This window comes from Drosophila sulfurigaster, chromosome 2L (genome assembly GCF_023558435.1).
Source record: "Drosophila sulfurigaster albostrigata strain 15112-1811.04 chromosome 2L, ASM2355843v2, whole genome shotgun sequence".
Lineage (NCBI taxonomy): Eukaryota > Metazoa > Arthropoda > Insecta > Diptera > Drosophilidae > Drosophila > Drosophila sulfurigaster.
Window position 1 is genome coordinate 11,365,700 of NC_084881.1, and position 24,683 is coordinate 11,390,382.

Here is a 24,683-nt window from a genome sequence, read left to right on the forward strand (position 1 = left end):
CGATAATAATGACAATGATTAGTGTTAAACGCCGTGCGGCGTGCGCAATTTTCTGAAAAAGAAAAATTTGTTTTCTTAATAGTTTTCAAGACGCCAACCCCTCAGAGAAAGGTCCTGGCGCCTGTCTTTTCTCACTCTCCCCCGCACTCTCTTTGTTCGTTTCCTTCGTTTTTGTCAACGCTGCATAATGAGACAACCTCTTGAGCTCCAGTTCGCTCCTCCTGTAATGTGCTGTCGGCAGTTTAGGTTATTTATTTCGGGACATGCACAGCGGGTTTGGTCACTTGCTAATGGTAATGGACTTGAGTCTTTGTTTTGTGTGTGTTTCAGCAAACAACATGTGCTGTTAAAATACGACTCTGGAGATCGCCAGATAACGAACATTACTTGGTCTCTTGTTTCTTGTTTCTTGCTCTGATCTCTCTCGCTCTTATCTTGACTTTAGTTTCCAGCTCAACTCTTTTTGGCTTTTGTGCAGTTCTTGAAGTGCTTGGCAATTGTTCGTCAAGATATGTCCACTTCATTAAGTTGGCCACAAAACATTTTTGCGGGGTTGGCCACTTCAAAGCGTGCTGCTGACCAAGTTCCACTTTACTTTTGTCCGACCCGCACCTTGACAACAAAAGGTTTGCTTTGAAGGCCTGCAGAAATTGACAAGGATTGGAACCCAATCAGCGAAACCCTTGACAAAAACATCACAAAGCGACCAAAGGGTCAGTCCAAAGAGAGTCAGAGAAAGGGGGCGGGGTGAACGTCTTCCATCATTTCCAGCATTTTTTGGACAGTTAAGAAAAGCGCTTTTCATAACAATTGCGCCGCTGTTTTCTTTTGGCTACAGCTCATCAACAGAGACAGCGAAGGAGAGAAATAGAGAGAGAGAGAGAGATAGAGAGAAGCGGAAACTGTTTGCTATGTGAACCCCTTTTCCATTTCCCCATTTTCCACTTCTACCAAGTGTGTGTGTGTGTGTCTGCTTCTCGCTCGATCGGCCTCAAGTGCAATTTTCAATCATGCAATTTTTTGTCCTGCATTTGCTGGCAATTGCAGCTGAGGCTCCGTCTTTACCCATTGTCCTCCAGCCATATGTGTGTCTGTGTGTGTATAGCACACTCACTCTCTATCACTCTGCTCCCTGTGTGAGTTTGTCCTCGCCCTTTCACTGTGTGTGTGTGTGTGTGTGTGAGTGCGTGTGTCAGCCGCTGTCATTCATTCATGCGGCCGTCTGAAGGCTTTTCATTAAAAATCGTTTAATCCACGCTATCATTTTCCCGCTGCCTCTCACTCTCTCTCTCCTCCTTCTCTTTGCATTTTTTTTTTGTTGTGCTCGATGCCATCGTTATCCTGTCTCTGCACCCTCTGCCTGTGCTTCACCAATTGCTCATTGATGCAAACGTCATTTGATTGTCGTCATTGTTGCATTGACAACGACGACGCAGGCGACGTCATCAGCAGCAGAAGCTGCAACAGCATCACAACTGAGCCCTAGCCCAGTCAACCGGATGTTGGCTCTTCAATTTGTTTTTCATGTTTCATATCCTGTCACGCCCCCCCGCACCTCATCTCCTCCGCATCAACTACTTCATAGCGACATGTGTTCTGCGGTTCTTCGCTCTGTGCTCGACGCACTTGAAACTTTTTTAACGCTCGGTAATTATTGGATTTGCCACAGTCCGCCTAATTATGGCACAGCACGTGGATGCCAAACAGCCAGCAGAAAAGACGACACAGAGCAGCGGAGAGAAAGAGCAAGACAGAAAGAGGGGGGAGACTGAGAGTGTGAGAGAAAGTGGAAACGTTGTCCTTGCATTAGTGCATCGTTGAACCGTGAAAATAATGGCCTCGACCTGGCTGCTGCTCTTTGGCTGCTGCCTCAGCCTCTGTCTCTGGCTCCTGCAACAGCGACTGCAGTTGAGCTGAGGCGACACGCGGCCACTTGAGTTAGTTTTTAAGTAAGGCGCACAAAAAAAGAGAGGAGAGTATGGTGAAGGGGATGCAAACGTCTGAACTGGGCTATGGGATAAAGTTTGCTCATTGTAGCTTAGCAAATTGTAGCTTAGAAAAATGTAGCAACATTTGTGTATGCGAATCATTACAAGGATCTCAATTTGGCAACTACAACAAATATTATGTTAGAGAATTCAGCAATTTATGTTACAAAAGTTAACAAATAGAACACAAATTAATTTCTAAACTAACTACTGCTTTTAGATTAATAGTGTTAAAATATGGCTCAAAATACCTGCACTTCTTGCTTCTAGAATCAACTTCAAACAACTTTCCGAGTTGCCGAAATCACAATCGCTACTAATTATATTAACAGGCTTAGTCAAAAATACTACGACAATCTATTGCTTTATCTTAAAACTAAATCAAAAGCGCAGAATTATATCTGATAATTATATATTCCAGTAAAGAATATAATCGAGTGTGCTCGACTGTAAAATGCCCGCTTCCCATTTTTAATGAAAGCAAAACAGTGCGTTGTAAATTAAAAAAAAAAAACTAATTAATACCACAAAAAAATACAAGAATATACCAAAGTCTATATGATATATTGTGGGAGTACTTCATGCAAAATATACCATAGCGTACAAAATATACCAAATTGCGAGCCAAACGAACTAAGACCTGTAGTAATTAGACGTTTTTGCCAATACAAAAGTATTTCTTAAATAACTTCTACAATTTTTTTCCAATTGCAATAATTAGTTAATGGATTCAAGGTATTGCTTAAACCGACAATTTTAGCTTAACAATCCATAAATAAATAAAAATTGAACCCATCACTTAAGTTGTTAATTTTAAAACGTATGCAACATTATCTTTTTATTCCACATTTTATAGATACTAATCAAACTGAAGAATATTCTTTGTTGGGTTGTTATCTTAAATTTTTGTAATATTTTATTAAGAGTTTAGAATTAATTCTACTAAATAATATAATAATTCTACATTAATAAGTTGGGAACCATTAATGCTAATGATCGTGCTTTCCTTCTGTGAAGTTAGTTTTAGCAATAGCAAAACAGATTATATAAATAAAATAATACTAAAGATAAAATTAATAAAAAAAAATATGAAGAAGCACTTGGTGATAAAACCTAAAAGTTATGAATACCTAAGCAGATTCTATGGCAGTGCCCATAACATAATTTCTAAAAACTAACACACACATTTTGCCAACGCTCTCGCTGCTCGCTGCGTATCGTAAACTGTTTTGCTGGTTTTAAGCTGTTTTGCCTGTTTTGTCCGCAAACATTCATTGAAATTAACCCCTCGAAGAAGCAGAGCAATAGCTTAAGCGATGCTCCATCATGCGATACGTCTAGCATATTAGCTTTTCTATCTCGAATATCAGCAGTGTCCCGAACAATTAAAGTCATTACCCGGCTATCATGTTGATAGTTCAGCTGGCAGTCGCTGTAAACTCAATGTCTCATGTGTCCTCTGTGAGCTGTATGTTTTGCCGGTGCTGTCGGTGTTGGACCCAACTCTAAGCTGCCACAAAAACTTTGGATTGCCTTCCCCGTTCTCCAAAAATGGGAGGCGCGTTCTCGTCGCTCTTTTCGTAAAATCCGCCCCTCAAACGTTTAGCATACAATTAGCCCCCAAAAAGGCAACGCACTCTGTTGGTTGGCAAAAACTTCACTTCACAGTGAAAATTATTAAAATTTCTCGTGTTGGGTTGTCGCTTCGAAAAAGGGTTGACCATATGGAAATTAGCATATGATACCCATTTGAGTTGGGCCTTCCCAGAGTCTCGGCCTTTTACCCAATTTCCCGTCATAAAGTGCAAAACTTTAAGTTTTAAAGTCGCTGTACATATAAAATGTCTAGTCATGCGACACGACGAACTTTAGTGTGTTCAAATCTTTAGAAAAAAAAACGAAAACCAAAAAAAATTCGACGAGTTATGATTTTCCATTTTCCACAGTGAGTGGTTTTTTTTTTGAAAATGTTTGGTCTATTTTTCCGGCTGCTGTTCTTTATTTTTTCTCAGCGTAAATTTTCCACCTTTTACACATTTTACTTCCATTTGATTAGATCGCCTTTTTAGGGCGACACGTGCGTCAGGCAAGAGGCAGGAGGCAAGAGGCGTCGACGGCAGCAGGCGGCAGCCAGAACTGTGGCATCGAGGCAGCAACAACAACAGCACGCATCCTGTTTTGTTTTCCCAACTCCGCCTTCCAAATAGCATTCGGCATACCCTTTGATTCCAGATACTATTACTGTCGGCTCGCATTTGTAACAGCTGACGAATGTGTGGAGTTTTTTCGAGAGTGTCAAATATTCAATTATTTCTTTATTATTTAATTTTCATTTTATAAAGAATTTAGTTTCATTAAAGTAAATTAATAATTTACTTCTAAAATTTATGTAATTTTATTATTAAAAATATTTTTATACTCTTATATTATTATTAAAATATCATTTATTAAACATTATTGACGAGTTATGCAAAAGGTGTTTGAAAACCAATCTACTATTCTACCTTCGATTTAATTAGAAAGAGCATTGGATGTCTTGCATACTGAATGAAGTTGATTTTATAATTTTGTTGTTTTTTGTTTTTTTCATACACAAATTTGCACGCTCATCGCTTGAGAGTTTTTGAGGCTTATCAGGCAGCAGCAACTTTGTCATAATCAACATCAAACAGGCTCAGACTCAGACTCAGGCTCGCCTCAGCACTTTGTGGCATCATGAGCAGCAGCTATTATTATCCGGTGGACGAGTACGCCTCAGTCCTCAGCTCTCAGCTCGTCCTCAATTGTGAGTCCCCCCTTCTGGCAGTTCTAATCAATGTGCTTAAAATCGACGTGATGTTTTGGATCGTATCCTGCCACAGAGCGTAAAGGATGTCATCAGCAGGCAGGAGGCTGAAGGCAGAAGGCAGGCAAGAATGCATTACAGCTGTGCCGTGTTGTGTATGTTGATTAAAATTTGTTTGTCATTTCGATAAGGTGGAACTTTTTAGTGTCCCATCCATTGAGATCTATCCAGGCACAGGCACAGTTCAATAACCCAACCCGAGCTGTTGTGCTCTATCTTGTTTCATGAGAGGCTGCATCTAAAGCATGCGGCTGAAAAGTGCTCAACATTTCGTATTTCAGTTTTTTATGCTCACGTTTGACTGTTTCTTGTAATTCTTTTCATTCGCCTCGTCTTTTCTTCTTTTTTTTTGTAACATCACTTGTACTAAACCACACAGCTTTAATTTGGCGTTTGCTTTTTATGCCTACGTTTTTTTACGATTTCTGACACCTTTTATGGGGTGTGCACAGCAAAAAGCAGCACAAAAAAATGAGGGCGCAACACATCATTAGACAACACTTTGTGGCTAAATCTGTAAGGAATGTTTGTGAAAGAAAGAACATCAAACTGGGGATATTTAATTTGTAGATTGTACGGTTGGATAGGCGTATTTCGAATCACATTTATTTCGATTTTAATGCGTCGTTGTGCTGCTCAGATATTGGTTAAATTACGTTAATTGTTGATCTGAGATTATTTTGGCAGGAAAAGACATGTACCTAGAAGGTCAAAGAAGAAATTTCCATTTAAAAATGACACAAATTGCTCACAAAAAGTAAAGCGAATGTTATTGCTTTGAAATTAAAAGCAAAGAAAAATGATTCCTAAAAATATTCATTTAATTTCTATGGCCAAAATTAAGATGGAAAAGCTTAAACAGATTCATTTTTGTGTTTGGCTGAACGTAAAAATACAATTTTGATTCCTCTTAAAAATTATAATTACCTTGTTGTATTTAAACTAAAATAAATTTATATGCATTCTACCTAAAAGCAGAACTCCTTTTATTCAAAAAACACCTGCAAAGAAAATTCATTAGAATTTGTTCTTGCATATTTTCATACGTTTTATAACGCGTCGTGATTCTTTGTTCCTGAAATATATATATGTATGTATATTCTTATTTGTTGTTAAGCTGTCTTTTCATTTATTTTATTTTTCGAGTCTCGTCAAACGTTTAGCATATTCTCTTTGTGTAGCTTCTGATTTTTGTTTAGCTTCTGCTGCGCATTTAATGGCGCTTCGTGTCGTGTCTTCCTCTCGGTGGTTGTTGCTTCCATTGTCGTTGTTGTTTTTGTTGCTGTTGTTGTGCTCATTTTAACTACAAACAGCACAGACAATCACAGTCACAGGATAATACCAACAACAGCAACATTGCTGCCAGAGCTTTGCTCCATTAACAAAAACAACAACAGCATCGAGGCATCCCGAGAAGCAGAAGCAGCAGCAGAAGCAGAAGCTTCGCATAATTCCATGTAGACTTTGGGCTAAAATGGTCTGAGGCATAACGTTACCCTGCCCAGAGTCTGGTTTATAATGCGCGCCGCTTCACTACGCTTATTATTTGTAGCATACTTATTGGGTGGGTGGCTTTTTAAATATGCATAAAGAAAAGCATAGCATACATCCAGGCGCTGTCTCGCCTCTCCGCGCCGCCTTCTCTTCACCACATCAACCTGTGGGGAGAAGGGAGGAGAAGTGGTGCTCACATATTTGTCTGGGGCTTTGCATTATGCGATGTGATGTTCCTTTCCCCCCTCCTTCTTTGTTAGCTGCTCTCTTTTTTGCGTGCTGTTTTCTTAGCCGCTTTCACCTGGCGGCGTCTTTTCTCTCATGCCGCTTTATTTAGCTTATTAAAATTTCACTTCATTTTTGTTTTCATTTTTATTTTCGTTGTGCTCAGAGACGTGAAATTTATGTACCATTTGCCAGCACCTCAAACACACACACACACACACACATACAAACACACATTCGCGTAATTATCTCGATATTCTTGTCGATTTTATTTTTTGTTCGTTTTTTGTGACTTTGAACTGTGATTGCATATTTTGACTGCCTGTTGACTGATGTTCGATGACTGATTGGGCCATTTTATAGATATTTGCTGGAATAACTGCAAGTGAGGCACTTTGCATTTTTGAGTGAGCTTTGCTAGGGTTTTAAGCGCCAACCAAAGTTGATAACTGTTGAATGCAATTTTGTTTCACGAATGTGATGTTTAACATGTATTTAAAGCTCTTTTTGAATACACTAATATGGTCATTAAAAAAAAAAGGACTGGCTTAACAAAAAGAACAAAATAATCGATTAAGTAATGATTTTTATGGATTTCCGCAATTATATGAAATGAAATAAAGCCGCAATCAATTTGTGTCTTTTTAGTTACGAGTATGTTGAAAGTTTTAAATGTCTCTTTTCTGTGTATTATGACAAGCTAACATTGTAATATTTAAGTGAAATTGTGTGTTTCTTATGATTTGATTATAAACTTAAAACGTTTTGCATAAAACACTTTAGTTTTAGTTTAGTATCCTTTGAAATGCACTAAATAATTACCTAAATTAAAATTTAAAATAGATCAATTTTTTTATATTTACCTTATAAATAATAGTTGATATGTAACAACTTATTAATGTAGACATTTTTTCAGTCTTTACGATATATATGTATTAATGTTTAAATTAATTATACATTCAAATTTCTTTAAATTAATTGAATACTTCATTAGAATGTGTGATGCACCCTTTACATTTTCAAGTACATATGTTTAAAGAGAAGAATAATAAAGTACAGACAAATTTGACCATTTCTCCTTAAACTAATTAACTGATCGATGACAAAGATTTTGACGTATATAATGTACAATTGCTAAAAAAAAACTTTTTGTGCGATTTCTTTTACCGCACATATTTTTAGCGAGATACGTATAGAAATGCACCATTTTTTCAATATTCGATAAAATTCTAAATTTTTAAATATTTTAGTATTTTTATAACTAAGCCTTTAAAGAACATTCCCTATATTTGAAACCTTAGAGTTTTTTTAGGAATAAGTACTTAAAATAAAAGAACACAAATATTCCAGTTATATAATTGCTGTCATTAGTAAGTTTATTTTCTTGAGTGTTGGCACTCAATAAGTATATTTTTACCAACCACCCCAGCGGTCATCGCGCCGTCCGCCCCACCCGCCCCAACCGCGACCCCAACCACCAGGACCTCTTCGCCCACGGCGTCCTCCACGGCCTCGACGACCCTCACGGCGTCCACGTCCACGTCTGCCACCTCTGTGTCTATGGTGACGACAGTCGCAGTCCTTCGCAGTTGTTGTCTCAGTTGTAGCATCGTCACTATCATCGGCGGAAGCGGCAGTTGAAGTTGAAGTTACAGCATCTTCATCATCTGCGGCAGCAGGATCGGATGATGGATCGGATGAGGGATCGGATGAGGGATCGGATGATGGATCAGCTGCAGCTACGCAATCAACATTGGCAGCATTTACACTCAGTGTGCAGTCAGTACAACCAACAAGGGTCGGATCATCTGCACAGGATACAGCCTCTCCAGCAGGCAGATTGGCAATGAGGATTGCCAGCAGAGCATAGCTCAGAGCAAAGAGATTCGTTCTCATCTTGACTCAAGTATTATCAATTGATCACTGATGCAATTCCTCAAAGATTATCGCACTTTTATAGCACATCAAAATGTCTAAATCAACACAGCTGACAAATTTTGATGTTCGTCAGCGATTATAGAAGAGGTCAAATATTAGATTAATTATTTGATCAGTTGTCAATATTTCATTTTGGGTTATTTGGATGAAAACAACATCTAACGGGTTGTGAATAAGATTTTAAATAAACTTATTTATTATATTATTTACATTGGACTCGAATTTCGAATGTGCTTTTATTTTATTTATAATAAATGTAAAATTCAATTTGAAAATTCAACAGATCTTATTATTTTTGCACGCCCACGTCCAAAAAAAAACTGCAGTCGGGTCCTAAATCGATTGACAATCGTTTCACAATCTGGTATATTTAAGATATCTTGAACCTTATCTTAATATACCAAATAAAGGTCTCAGTATATTTCCATTTTTTAGTATATTAATGTGGTATATTTAAAGAAAATTTTAGCACATTCAACCATAGCTTTCTAAGCAAAGTTTGCAATTATATAATATATTAATGTTTAATTTTAATTTTATTACTCATTTACGGAAAGATATACTTTTCAGTATTGTTTTTTAAAATAATAATACATAGATTTAGTGGTTTAAAAATCACAAATATCAATTTAATTAAATATAAAAAAAAAATTGTCCCAATCTAATAATTTTTCCTTTTTTCTAATATCACTTATTATTTTAATAAATAAATACAAATAACTTAATGTAGAGAAACTCTTAATTATTTACACAAGTGATTTTAACTGATCAATAAATATTTATCTATCTGGTTTGTGTTACTTTTCATCAAATTTAAAGTTAAGCGCTTTACCCCATTAAAATATAAATTTGCACACGACTTTATTTACTTTATATTTCTATTATGTCTTAAAGAAAACAAAAACATCAGAATAATATTATATTATATTATATAAGCCACATTCATTTAATTGAAATATTTTGCAGCTTAGCTTGTTCAAAATTGAGTTGCTGAGAGCTAGTTGACAGGAAAAGCTTGATGCTGTCTCATCAAAGGTGTTATTGGTATTGAAAGTTGAAATTCAATGTTAAAATAATACGTAAATTAATGAATTTTTGAATTTAAGAATCAAATTCATGGAAATGTTGTGTTTTTTAAATGAATTTAAAAAAAATTCATATATTTTCTGTTATATAAACATTGCGGTATAAATTCAAATATTTTTGTTAACAATTTATTCAACGACACGCTTTAGATTTTAATTGATGTTTGTTTGCCAACGTTGTATTTAAAAGTAGAAATTGAAGATGGCTTGCCGGAATTTGCCGCCACGTCTGCCTCGATGTCCAGGATACTTAGTTCTCTCAGTGGTTGTAGCCGTTTCATAGCTAACAGTTGTAGTACAGTCAGGCGATGACAGATTCAACGTGTTGGAACAATCAGTACAATCCTGATCATTTGGACCATAGCAAGCGACTGCTTCACTCACTGGCAGATTGACAAAAAGAATTGCCAAGAAGAAGGCAACGCACAAAATTACGAAACTAGTTTTCATCTTATTTCGCTTAATTATGCGACCACAATAATTAGCGTTTTTCTATCAACAGCATTTTTATAGCAAATCATGAATTTGAGTCTCATTTATTTACAGTCAATAGAAAACAAAAGATATTTAATCAGGTGCCATTTTAGTATTAACAAATAAGAAAGCTACATTCGAGTGTGCTCGACTGTGAGATACCCGCTTCACATTTTGAGTAAAAGCAACAAAATGTGGCATTCATTGGAAAATATTCCAAAAGAAAAGACTGCAACAATACTAAAAAATACTGTATATTTTGTATATAGATATAGTACCACATTCAAAATATACCACAGACGGTACAATATATCAGATTGTCAGTTAAAGTAACTTCAAAACATACAAAAGTATATCTTTAATAACTTCGACAATTCTTATCTAATCGCAAACCAGGAATCTCAATTACTATACGAGTAGTTAAGAATATATATACTTTATACAGTCGGAGATGCTTCCTTCTACCTGTTATATACATTTCCTGCCGAAACACAGTTATAATACCCTTCTACCCTATGGGTAGCGGGTATAAAAATAATTCATTAGTTTGATGTTCTCTTCATACAAATTTATACAAAATGAACTTTAATTCAAAAAAGTAAAAAAAGCACGAACGTGCGTCATTAAATATAAACATTAACAATTTCATTATTTCATTTTTAATATGAAATCAAATTGTAAGTTAATTTTTGCATATATGTACATATGCATAATGTTTCAACAAATTTTAATTAAAATATATACACAGCTCTTTTTTTTTTTAATTGTTCGGAGAGGAGTGTCAAGCTAAGAGAGTTTTCACATTAATACATGTATTTCGAATAATAATTAAAACTGTACATTTTTATTTGCTCAAGTATTTATTAATACAATTTTTACAAGTGATTTAGGTGTTTATAGCTGTCATATTTGTTGTCAAGAATTTGCAAAAATACTCTTTCTTTTTTTGTTAATCGATCAAATCTTCTGCGTCCATTTTGTGTGCCTCGTTTGTCTTAATGCCCAGGTTGTCTTCAGTAGTTGACCAGTTGGAGACAGTCAGGTTCATTAGCATTCGCTGGGTCGGCACAGTTAGTACATCCCGCGGGAAGTCCATTTTCATCACACTTTTCTGCATTGCTCATTGGCAGATTGACAAAAAGAATTGCCAAAAAAAGCAAAAACAAAAATGATGACGGTGGCTCTCATCTTACTTCGATTGAATATAATACGAGAATTATGATCTTTATCAAATCGAGAGCATTTTTATAGCAAATTGAGCTAACGGACTGCACGCAAATTTGAAAGGTTGTTGCATATTTGCTTGTTTAAACAGATGTTTCTTAGCTATAAAAGTAATTAGGAAATTTTAATTACCTTTGAATAGATGCAATTATTTATTTTATTTTAAATACATATTAATAATGCAATTGTGTATAAGCAAGAGAACAATGCTCGTCTACGATATACTCTGTTTTCTAAATTAGTCTGCTTTATTCAGTATAGATTAGAAATATTTTTGACTTAATTAAAAAGCATTTACGACTTTTAACATTTGTCTTAATCCGAGGAAAACGGAAATTAGAAATGTACAATTGAATACACAAGGTTTAAAAAGGGTTTAAGCTTTCTTCTTTAATAATTTGAAAATTACATTTATAAATATGTATATGACACTTTCATATATCTATTTGAAAAATGTTTAGAATACACTAAAATGAAAACTTAATAATAAAACTAAAAATAAGTAATAACTAAATTAACTATAAATTTGAGTTCAGATTTCGGAGACCTTGACAACGAAGTGTCTTCCAATCAAGTTTACTTAACGTTTTCTGTAGTTTCTTTATGATCTATTTTAATAGAAAGCAGGGAATGATATTCAAGAAAATAAAAAATCGTCAAGTTTAAAAATTTTTAATTTGTTTTATATGAGAAATTTTAACAAAGTTAATTTATCCCTTAATCCTTTTTAGAAATAGAAGTTGAAAACCGCTTTTCTGAATTTACCAAATCTTCTGCCGTGATGTCTTCGTGGATGTCCGGGATACTTGGTGCCTTCAGTGGTGATTTCGATTGTGGTTTCAGTGGTGGAATCAAAACTAGATGGTGCTGTAATACAGTCAGGTGAATATGCATTCACAGACAGAGAACAGTCGATGGCTTCGCTCATTGGCAGATTGGCAAGAAGAATTGCCAAGAAGGCAGAGCACAGAATAACGAAAGTAGTTTTCATCTTGCTTCGATTAAAATCAATTCCAGAATGATTAGATTTATTAAACCATCAGTACTTTTATAGCAAAGCCGACCATCTGTCATGTTCTTCTTTATCGTCATAGTTTTAGCACAACAATGGAACACATTCGACAATGTTTACTCTCTGCTGTTGTTTAATCAGATGCTAAGCTAGCTAATATTATAAAAAAAAATAAAAAAAATGTAATATTCTACAAAAAATAATTTGTGATTTTTGTTGTTGAAAAACTAGATTGTTAAAGGAAAATATATTGTAATGTATTCGTTAGTTATTCTTATATAACTACAGTTTAAATAATGTAATATTGTAATCATCCAACTCATATTTTCTATTGATAACTAATGAAAGATTTATTGATTATAAATGTGTTTAATCAGTTGCTATTTAACAAGATTGCTTTAAACATAAATGCCAAATCGAAAACATTTTTGTTGAAAGCATTTTTAACAATTGGACAAACACACGTGCTTGCTTAATTCTCTGAACATATGTTTCATCCTAATTATTCCATATTTAATTCCAACAAGCTTTCTTAGCTGTACAAATTATTTCACTAGCCATTTGCATTTTATACTTTACCGTGTTAGCTTCCTAAATTTGTATTTCGTTAAGTGCTAAAATCAATATACAAATAAGTTAATCAGCTAAAACCGTGTATATATAATTATTCAGAGATAAATATAAAAAATAATGCAAATAGATGTCAGCAATAAGAAAATAGATTGCCGAATTCTTTTACTATTGGAGTTTTATGAACTTTCAGCTGCTGATGGACTTGTAACGATGTGGATTGGCGGCGCACTTTTGATCAACTGCGGCGCACATCAATAAGGAGCAATTGTGGCGCCATCAGGGCCATAACATGGACACAAACTTGAAAGACATTGACTAATAACTTATTTATGGAGTGAGTTTATTGTTATGACTGTGATCCAGGCACGAACAACAGCAAATACATGCTAAACTTTTCAATATTGCTAAACTTTTGCAGCAGTTTTGCACATTGAAAAGTGCGCAATAAAAAGCGAGCGAAAAGAAAGGAAAGGACAGAAAGGAAGGAGAAAAAAATGAAAATGATGTAGGAAAACAAACGGCGGCCGCTTCCGTTGGCCGCCATAACACCGGAAATAGCTGCATGCAGACACACACACACTCACAGATAGTCACACACACACTCACATGCTTATGCACTTGCCACATACACACACCAGAGACAAATGCCATTTACAATTTTTGTACATAAAGCCGCTTAAGCAGCACTCTATGACCTGCTCCGTCTCCTTCTACTTCTCCTTCTCCTCCTCGCCTCCCTTGACATGTAATTTGTTTTTATGTCTGCCCATATACGTGAGATAACGCGACGAGTTCCTCTTTCAGTTCTTTGCTTTCCTTTCCCATTTTTTTTTTGCTCGCGCTTCCTTCTTTTCGTGCACACAACTTCGATTAACATTGGCAACACTCAAAAGGGAAAGGGAGGAGGAGAAAGGAGGAGGAGGAGGCAGCTGGTCCAAAACCCAAACAACAAGTGGCAGTCGACGCGACTGTCGAATGGCCCTGGCCGTGAATTCCATATATAATTTTTGTGTGCGCTGCTGCTGTCGGCTGCAGGAGGAGGAGGAAGGGGGAGGAGGAGGCATGCCACGCCGTGGCAAACTGGCAACTGGCAACTGGCATGGCGTAAAGTGAAAAATATCCTTGCCGCGTTGTGTTGCATTTGAAATTGTTCGCTAAAAAACATCGAACGAACGTATTGAACTTTCCTCAAAGTGTGGGCAAAAGTTTTGAAAAACTGCCACTGCCACAGAGTTTGCGACTCTGTGAGCTTAGAGAATGGGTTGAGTTCTTGCCACTGCCGCAGTTTGACATTAATGGAAGCTCTTCGCTTGTCTCGTCTATACGTATATATAAAAAAGAATATATATTAATATTGGCAGACGTGTTTAGTTTTAAATGTCAGACTTTTGTTTCACTCTTTACTCTTCTTTCATTTTTTTTTATTTTCCTTTTTTTGGGTAGAGGATTTCCGCGTCTCGTTGATGGGTTGCTTATTAGAGAAACCTAGGGAGATAGAAAGAGAGCTCAAAGTATTTTCAAAATTTGTTGATTTAGCTCGAAACAAAATTGGATTTGTTTACATTCGCAGAGCTTAAACGCGTGCGTTGCGTACATCAACTTTAAATAGTATTTAAGTTTATTATTTGTCAAGAACTTCTCAAATATTTACCCACATACACGAGACGTTGAGTTTAGGCAGCTGTTTGGAATTATAGTAAATCATTTTGTTGTCCTCTTGATCAACTATAAATTTTTCCATTGTTTTTATTTTTTTTATTAAATCGCAACGAATACTTATTTCCTATCAAATTACTACATACTAAAAGATTTATTTATTATCTAGTTAATTTTAAATTTTTTAGTTGTTTAAGTTGTATTAGGGAAAGCTTACCTCATATTAAATATTTATTTATTCCATATTTATAATGTGTCGTTTAATATTTGTTTTAATTTAATAAATATTTAATATTAATTGTTAGCTTGAATAATATTTAATTTTAATTTGCTTTTTATTATTTAAAAATGTGTGTAATTCAATATTTATTTTAAATTTAACAATGAGTATTATCTTAATTTTTAATATCTACTTATTACCATTTATTTTGTTCAAATTTTTCTTATTTGTTTATTTTCAATATAAACTAATTTTATACCAAATAAAGAATTCAGTATATTTTAGTATATTTTCAAAATATTAACTTCGTATAATTCTATATTAGGTTTTTAACTTTCTTAATTTTTGGTTCCTAATTTTGTAATGAAAATTTTTAAATAATATTGGCTCAGTATGCCAATTGGAAACAAATATTTAATTAAAAAAAATTGTTTTGAATTCCAAGATATAAATATAAGAGAAATTGTTTGTATTTAGATGACTTTTGTTTTAAATGCTTCAATATTTTTATATCTAGATTAAACAACTAACCTTTTCTTTAACAATTAATAAAGTTCGATCTTAATTTTTACAACTGCTATTTTAAATATTTAAGTATTCTAGAAATTTAACTGCGTAACTTTTCTTAAAGAGACTTTAAAGTATAAAATAAATGTATATTTAAAATATTTTAAAGAAAATTTGGAGCAAACTTTGTGTTTTGTTGGCTGCTTATTACTCCAGCTGTAAAATAAGCATAGCTTCTATAAGAAATATTGATAATGATTTTGAAAAACTCTTTTTCCCCAAATTTAGCAATTCTCACGCCTAGTTGGAAACTGGGTCAGTGAGATGTTTAATCATTGTTTATTCATTCAAATTCATTCACTGAAGTTTACAAATTCTGCAGTAGTAGATCCAAGTACATCTGATGTTCATTAATTAAAGACGAGGGGTGGCAAAGTTTCCATCTTGAGTTTTCTTATTTTGGGGGGAAAAACTTGAAACCGTTGTGTGGAAACTTGAGGTTCGCTTCACATTCACATTCACTTTCAGTTTCAGCTTCAGCTTCAGTTCGGAGTCGACGGGAATTTGTTTTATTTGATTTGATGGTCGCATTGCGTGACAGTAATTACAAAATAAATGCAAACATCTGCAGCGGATCTCAGGACAGCAGACGAGACGAGACGCCCTAAAGACGACACGCCACATCAGGCCAAAGTCCAAAGGGGTGTGGCAGCTGCAAAAGAGGCGGGGCGGGGGAGGGTGAAAAGGATGTGACAGGGTTGGGATTGAAATCGGAATTGGGTTGGAGATGAAGATGATGCGTGTTGCATGTGTGGCAAGAAAGTCTCTCTCTGTGTGTGTGTGTTTAACTAGATGTTGTTATTGTTGGTAATTCGAGTAGTTGTTTGTTGCTGCATGCCCCTTGCCTTGATGGATTGGTTTACAGTTGCACTTAGCTGACAGTCTGTCGGTTGGGAAGGGGGTGAGGGGGAGAGAAAAACAAACAGATTGAACAGTTCCGTCTGCTGTGCTGTGCAGATTCTATTACATGTGTAAGTTGCGCTCCAAAGTTTCCGAGTGCCTTGTGACAAATTTGACAACAGCTGAGACCAATTGCTCGTAACTTGCTTGCACCTTGCTGCAAGGTGGCACTGTGGCATGCAACTCCCCAGCTTGGTCGGAGAGGTCGGGAGCGGGCGGTGTCTCATCTATCAATCAAGCTATGGAAAGGCAATCATAAAACTGCCATTAAGCCGGGCATAGACGAAAACTCTATCATAAATCTTGGCGGTAATCTTCCCAAAAACACCCGTTTCCCTCCCCTCCTCGCTCTCTCCGACACCTCCCGAAGACACCTTTTGATGGAAGTGGCTTTTGCTATTAACATATTGTTTACTCTAGCCGAAAAAAATGCAAACACATTTTCCATTATCTGCATGTGCAGCGAGCAGCTCGACAGCGGAAGCAGCTTTCCAACTACCAACCTCCCTCTCCCTCTCCCTTTTCCTTCCCTCCTCTAACAGTCTGCAGTGCGCCCCTTACAACCCCTTCATTGGTTTTGCAATTTATCAAATATTTTTCGCCAGCGGAAACGGAAGCTGCCGGAAGCTGCATAAAGCTACGTGTCATAATGGAGCGAGTAGCAGTCGAGGCGTCGATGAAGGGGTAGGAGCAGGAGGGGGCGAGTGGAGGCAGCGTTGCCCGAGGGTTTCTACTAATGGGGCTAATAACGCGTCATCAAATATTAATAATAACGGACGGCGCAAAAAAGAAGCTGTCAGCCGGCACTTCCGCTTGACCAACGGCCAATAGGCAACCCCCCGAAAAATGAAGTGTCTTTGATTCGCACACACACTGTTGCACACATAGTCACACATATACACTCTCACACATACAGTCGGAGTCAATCGTTCTCTTCATGTGCTGCCCGATGACCATTCGAGAGCCACTCGCCGAAGCAAAGTTTTACACTTGAAACGCATTCAACTCTCGAGTGTGTGCGTGTGTGTGTGTGTGTGTGTGCGTGGGTGTGCGAGTGTGTGAAGTATGTGTGTTGGACATTTTGATTAGCTTTACGCCTGGACGTATGCCGGAAATGGCAATACAACAACAAGAAACAAAACACACAAGAAACACAAAAAGTACTTGACTCTCGAGATATCCTCTAACTGCGGAAAACGAAAAAGCTTCTTCGGAAAAATGGCGATAGAACAACTGCACGTTGAAGAAAATGAAATACTAGATGGGATATAAATAATGAAATAAATGAAGAGAAGAAAGAAATAAATATAGGCAAATATATCAAACTTAAATAAGAAAATAAATGTTGATTGCTAATGAGGCTTTAAAAAAATTGTAAAATGAAATCATATGTTAATTGCAAAGCAAACTTCGAGATTTCTTAAAATCAGAAAATTAAATTTACTAATTTTCCAATATTCAATGTTAAAAGGGAAATTGCCCTAAACATATTTCAATAATACTTTTTTAATTTATTTTATTAATATCAAATGGAAAGTTTCTATTAAAATTTAGTTTTGAAGAAGTTTTCAAATTAAATAAATCATTTTTAAATGTGAAAATATGATTTTTTTAATTCAGTAAGAAAATAATTAAACCACTTATTCGGCAATTAATATAAAATTATGATATTATAATGATGTATTTGTAAAATTAAAATAATATTAAATGGAAAGCTTCATTTGAAACACTTTAATTTATTATATGTAACTGAATAATTTTGACGAAGTTGTCAATGAAAATAAATTACTTGTAAATTAAAATTTAATAAAATACTTTTATACGAGTATTAACGTGTTTCAGTAATATAATTTACGAACTTATTCCACAAATTATTATGAAATAATAATATTTTAACAAGGTATTTTTATAATAAAATCAATGCACTTAAAATGATTATAAAACACTTTAATAACGTAAATAATTATTGACTAGTTTCTTTTAAGCAGCAGGGTTATTTTTTAGATTTAATATGTCTGCTTATTTTAATAAAAATGTAAAATAGTTTCTTTAAATTCCTACAATCTCCGACTGTTCCTAAATAAGCTCATTTTCAGAGTACAATAAATACGCTGTTATGTCTTATTTAATTTTTTATTTATTATTCTGTTGTTAGTTACAATTTCGTTTAAATGTATAAAACAGACTTTTCTAGTGAAGTATTTTAAATTGTCTTAACGAATTAAATTATTGAGCTTTGTTTTAAATTTGATTAAATAGATTTTGTTAAACGAATAAAAACTTAGCTTAAACTCTTCGAATTTTCAACGAAGCAAGTAAAACACATTGTGTTTAATTTGTTGTTGTTTGGTATCTTCCTAATTTCCAGGGTATTCAGGGGATAGTTGATAACTGCCTCGTTGCCAGCCTAATACCAAAAAATTCAAATCAGAGCTGTGCGACTTATGAAAGGCACTCGATATGCAGCAGGTGCAGGCACAGGTTAAGGCACTGAGACTGAGAATGAGACTGAGAGACAGGAGTCCTGTTTAGGGGAAGGACATGCGATGGGCAAGGGGCAAGGGCAGATGGGTGACAGGTGCCAGGCGCTACTTTCGGGGCAGACAGTTGGCAGACCCCTGCAGCAGTCACCTCTCTGGGTCTCTGGCTCTCTGGCTCATCGACTCAAAAGCCTCGCATCACAATTTGGCAAAAAACAACAATAAATATCGCACACACACACACACATGTATACACTCTAACACACACACAGCTCACGTTGCGAATCAAATTGCTTAGCATACTTTACGGCTTCAATTGGCAATTGGCAGCCTTTGAATTTTCGTTTCCCTCGCACCTTTTGGCCCGACACAGCATTGGCAAGTCGCTTGACATCGAGGGAGGAATGAATGGTTTGCAGAGGAGGGAGTGGGGAAGGGAGTACTGCGAAATGGAGTGGTTACTCGTGCTCTGCGTCTGGCGCCTACCTGGCAGCTGACAACTTGGCAAGAGTTTTTCTTCCTCCTCCTGAATTTCCTTCACTTTGCCTCCTTCTGTTTTCTGTTTTCTTTTTTCCCTTCCTTTTTTTTGGGTGCGAGTGGCATGTTGCGGCTGTTTGGCTTTAAGGGAACACAGTTTGGGCACGAGGTTGGCCCATGGAGTTGCACAGATACCAAATAAATATTTAGATGGAGTTTTAAAATTTAAATTCAATTGGAACCAAGTGAAATTGCAAAAACAAAACAAAAACATTATTAAAGAAAGACGCGAAAGTCAGAAAAAAAAAAAATGAAAGACTGATGTACAGTTGAGAATAAGAATCAAATATAATATGTATTACAAAGCATCGAAAATGAAATAATTTAATTGAGATTTGCATTACAAAATTATAGTTTTGAAAAATCGTACATTAAAATGAAACCCAATATATTCATTTATTAAGCTTTGTAAACATAAAATAAAGAAACAATTTCAGTAAAATAATAATAAATCAAAATATAATAATAATAAAAATAAATAAAAAGAAAATTAATTATTCCATTATTATTAAAATTCAATACATCAATGAATCATTTATTGGGGTATATATTAACGAAATTATTAAGTTAGTATAAGCCGGCAAAACATTATAGATAAATTATTTTATTTTAAAATAGAAAATGTAATAGAATTTATACAATTAATTTAAAGTTCTTATCAGATACTACAAAATCCATATACTATTTATTAAAAAAACCAACATAACATTTTCACATTGTAACTCTTTATATTAAAAGTTCTATTCTAAAACATAGCTCAACTTTTTCTTCAGTGTCAGGCAAAACGGAAAGAAAATATTAAATTTTCAAAATTTCGTACTTGTAAAAATCATAATCATTATTGAGTACTTCTAGATAAGACATCACATAACACAATTTTGAATTTTGATGAAGCAGCTGGCGTTGTTTAAACATCTTCTATCTCACACACATTGTGGAAAAGTGCATAGTCAAGCATTTTAAATAGTTTTCATCCTTGAAAATTGCCTCATCATTGACCCTTTTTAGGCCCATTTGCAATCAAAATATCGAAAATGTCTGGGAACGAAAGAACAATTATGTAAAAGTTTGGCGTAACTCCTCGATTGACCCTCGCAAGGCTCACCTACTTGTCTTCAGTATGAATAGCAGTTGCCGTTTAACTTCCGCCCAAAAAAATAAAAAAAGAGAGTCCCTCCACATACTGCGTCAGTTTTGATTGAAATATTGACGGCAATTTTTGCATAGTTTGACGATAAGTTCAGCAATAGACCGCACCCACTTCACCCCCTACTCACTTCCCACTTCACCCCCTACTCACTCCCCACTTCACACCCTACTCACTCCCCACTTCACCCCCTACTCACTCGCCTCTTCCATAGGCTAAACAAACTGAAAGTACTGAAGGTGTCTCAGGTGCAATGTGGTGAAAAGTTTAAAGAGTGCAGAGCGAAAGAGTGTGAAGAGAGCGAGGAGAGAGAGAGAGAGAGAGAGTTGCACATTGAGTCAGTCAATTGTCTGGCTGTGGAAAACAGCTTATGACAGCTTGCCTTATTATGGCTGTCAGGGTTGTCAGGTTATTAAAGAACCTATCCTATAACTCTGAACTCCTTCCCCGTTCTGCAATATCTTCATTTGGCTTTGTTCTTGCCTTCATGACTTTAAGCGCTTTTCTATTTGTTATTTCATACTTTTTTTTTGCCTCATTTTTTTGTTGTTGTTGTGTCTGTTGTTTGTTTTCTTTTGTAGGCCGCTCTCTGACAAGGTGACAGCTCAGGTGTAAAATAGTTTGCCACGTCAGTTGGCAGCGCCGCATTTTCCTATTTTCTTTACTTTTCTTTTCATTTCATTTTGAGTTCTTTATTTTTCTTTTTTTTTTTTTGTGTTATTTCTTTTATTGATTTTCCAACACTTTTGCCGGACGCATTTCTTCAAAAATGTCAGAAAACACTTTGATGTCTTGACTTAAAGACGGCCTTCCACACCTACACACACACACACACACACACACACACTTGATCAGATCTGAGCTCTTAAGAATTCTTTTCTCGGTCACATGTGGCACTTTGATGTGGCACGGCCGAAGCGCTGTCTGTGCCACATTTTTGTCGAGTCACGGCTTTTAAACCCAGTCTCAGGCATTTTTTTTTTCGCGTTTCGTCTCGTCTCGTGTCGACTTGTTTCAACCTCGCCGTAGGTGTTGGGATTTTGCTATTTTTACAAATCATTTGCACTAATTGTTTTGGGACACACAACAAACCGAAACCAAAACCGAATCCGAATCCGCATTCGAAACAAAAACGAAAACCAGACATTGTCCAATCCTTGAGCCAAGGGTCAGCCATGGATTTTTTTTTAGCAAGGTCACACCATTATCTTTGCTTCTCTTTCTTCTCCGTTTTGCATGGTTTATCCCTAGTTCATCGCGCTGTTTCTATTTTTAGCTTATCAGACAGTCTATAGACAAAGTGTGGCGATGGATAGAAAATTAACAACTTTGGGTAAAAAAAAATAAATTTAAATTCAAAACAAGTTTGTAAAAGTTTTCAGCTACTAAACGGAAACTTTGGTAAGAAAGGTCACACTGCAAATACTAAAACAAATATTTCATTTCAGAATAAAGAACACATATCTTAAAGAGTTTGCAGACTTTTTGCTACTTAATTGCTTAAAGTCTGCATGGAAACCTGAGAAAATCAAATGTGAAATTGCAAAATTTAAAGAAAAACTGTTTTCAAACAAAGCTTCTTTAAAGTCTCATATCAAAAATAAATAATAATAAATAGCAATCCTTCATAAAGAATATCTAAATTTTAAACAAATTGTTTTTTTTTATTACTACAAATAAATATATAAAATTTTATGTTAAAGTAATTTGATATGATATTTTTGTTTGAGTATTAGGCGAAAGCATTAAAATATATTTAAACAATCATTTTTGAATGCTTTTGGTAAAAAGAAATAATTTGTATTATAAATATATTTTAAAATAACACGGTGACAATAATTATTATTCTTAACACGAATTAAAAATAAAAAATAAATATAATTACATAAATTAAAACCAAAAATAATTAGACATAAAAAGGAAATTTACTTTTTAAACTTTTTTATATTTCCAAATTTGCCAATATTACAACTTTAAATATTTACCTAAATTAATAGACAATATTTGTCTAATAAACAATTGACATAATATTAAATATACTTACAAATGTTGATTACTTTTAAGTTTGTATTGATAAAACTTTACAGACTAATCTATTGGCAAATGATATATGATTACGAATCACGAATTCAAAGTTATCAAATCAAAGATTGTAAAAGTTTAAGTGGAACAGAGATAAATACTTAAGGAGTAACTTGGGTAATTTCCAAGTTCTCTCTCTCTCTCTTTCTCTCTCGTTCTCTCTCTCTTTGCTCTTATTTATTATTCGTACTCTCAACATTTTCATTGATAATATTTCATTCGCTTTTTTATTAAGTCAACATATTGATATGCACTTTTGTTATTGTTTTTCTTTTACTTTTGGAAAAACAATTTCAAATATTTTGTGTTTGTCTTGGAATTTCAAAGTTGCTAAGCGCTTTGGCGCTGCAACTTTTGACAGCTTTGATTGAAGGTTTGGCAACAACGACAACGTCGACGACGTCGGGGATTACCCGATGTTATCTTTTGTCGGAATTTTTCTAGGGGGGAAGCAGAAAAGAAGCAGTTGCCCCTAATTGCTGCAGCAGGTGCAATAACTTACATTAATATACTGAATATATTTTTCACAAACAATTACGAATAATGTAGTTTTAAATAAATTGCTGTGACAGCACAAATCAATTAAGTTAATTGCAACAATTAATCAAATTAATTAAATGTTTTTAACATTTTTAACAAATTATAATTATTATGTTGCAACTCCACATACATATATTTCACTTGCACCCTTCGTTCCCCTCTTATTCTTCACACACTTGGAGCTAACATTAACAGTTAACTGCTTATCAACAGGCAGCTGCCTAAAACGGTAACAAACGATAACGGCTCTCTTTGCTAGTTCACTCTCTTCGTACACAGCATGTGTACCGTTTGCCAAAGCGTTCCGTCTTATACGCAACGTTTTGGCATTGGAACGAAACTGGAGTGCGTGCACAAAGAGCAGCGAGCATAAAGAGCGCACAACACGCTCTCTTCGGGCTGCTGCGCTCAATTTGAAGTTAATACAATGTAACGTAAAGTTGTTTGTTTTTTATGTGGGGGCGCCAAATGTAATCAATAATATTAAATATTTAATGTGACAGGTGGAAAAACGTATAAAATATGCTACAGAAACTATGAAATTAATTAATGCAAAATGTAATAAGTTTTCTAATTTTTTATAAAATTTAAATATAAACTTTAATGTCATTTAAAATGCATAAATATGCAAAAATAAAATATAAACAAATGATAAAGTTTACCTGTGCTCTGGCACCTGCATTGCTCCCTGTCTCACTTGGCATCCACAACATGAGCATGAGCATGCATTCCACATGCACTAACTACGACGCTCTCTTTGGCTCTTTAGCAGCTCGCTCTCTCTCTCTCTCTATCTCTCTGCAGGCTTCGTTGAGTTGCGCGCTGTCGCAATCCACATACAGGTGCACATGCCTGTTACTCCCTCACTGTTCGGCACCTACACAGAGACATACATGCGTGCACATAATATTACATGGTTTTTCGCTCAGCTCCTCGGCAATGTGTCCATCTCGCTCTCTTGCTCTGTCGCTCGCTCTTGGCAGAGCTTGGCAGCAGGAAACGTCGCAAGGAAATGGCAAAATGTTCTACGTCCACTCGGTTCACATGTATGTGCAAGTGTATGTGTGGTTGTGGATGACATTGCGCTGCTCGTTGGGGCAGCGCCAGTTGTCGGCTTACGGTAGTCGTTGCGAAACTTTTGCTGGAGTAACGTGTCGCGCAATTGAAATTGGCGGCGTTTTCATCGTCCAGCGTCAGCTTCGTCGTCGTCGTCGCCGACGTCGACGTCTTCGTCTTCAATTTTACGTGTTCGCGAGCGTGAGTGTGTGTGGGTGTAGGTTCGTGTCCGTGTACGGGTTTCTATGCGTGTGTGAGTGGGGCTGCCAATTAGTGTGTTACATTCGCGCAACAGTCTCGTGTACGTGTGCGTGCTGCTGCATCTGTGTGTGCGTGTGTGTGAGTGCCCCATGCAGCAGGCGTGTGTGTGGGGCGCTGCTGCCGCCGTTGCCGCAACGAAAATTTATTAAAAATTAATTGCAACAAATTTTGCGAATATATTCTGGCAGTATTTTTGAAAGAACCTTTTTTGCCAGGTAAGCCTTAAACCTTGAAATGGAAGATAGCAATAAAAATAACTGTAACAACTTGTAACGAGCTTTTAATTCACTTGCAAGTTTGTGTTTGCTGCCCTTTTAAGTAGCATCGAAAACTTTATCTAAATTCAATTTAAAACCCACAACGCACGTTTATGGCCATT

At 35.5% G+C, this 24,683-nt stretch overlaps 2 protein-coding genes across 4 annotated transcripts in view; one reads left to right on the plus strand and one right to left on the minus strand.

Moving 5' to 3' along the window:
* Positions 1-7,965: 7,965 nt before the first annotated feature.
* LOC133847835 (ATP-dependent RNA helicase p62-like) lies at positions 7,966-8,448 on the minus strand. Its single transcript, XM_062283088.1, has one exon. It carries the CDS (start codon positions 8,446-8,448, stop codon positions 7,966-7,968), a length of 483 nt encoding a protein of 160 aa, XP_062139072.1.
* Positions 8,449-24,099: 15,651 nt separating this feature from the next.
* Positions 24,100-24,683, plus strand: part of LOC133835612 (discoidin domain-containing receptor 2) — a 159,696-nt gene continuing 159,112 nt past the window's right edge. For 2 of the 3 annotated variants that reach the window (XM_062265628.1, XM_062265639.1), the window contains exon 1: positions 24,101-24,519. The gene's annotated coding sequence lies outside the window, so the exon portion shown is untranslated. Of the gene's footprint in view, positions 24,520-24,683 lie in introns of all 3 variants that reach the window. The other variant, XM_062265646.1, reaches the window with a different exon arrangement.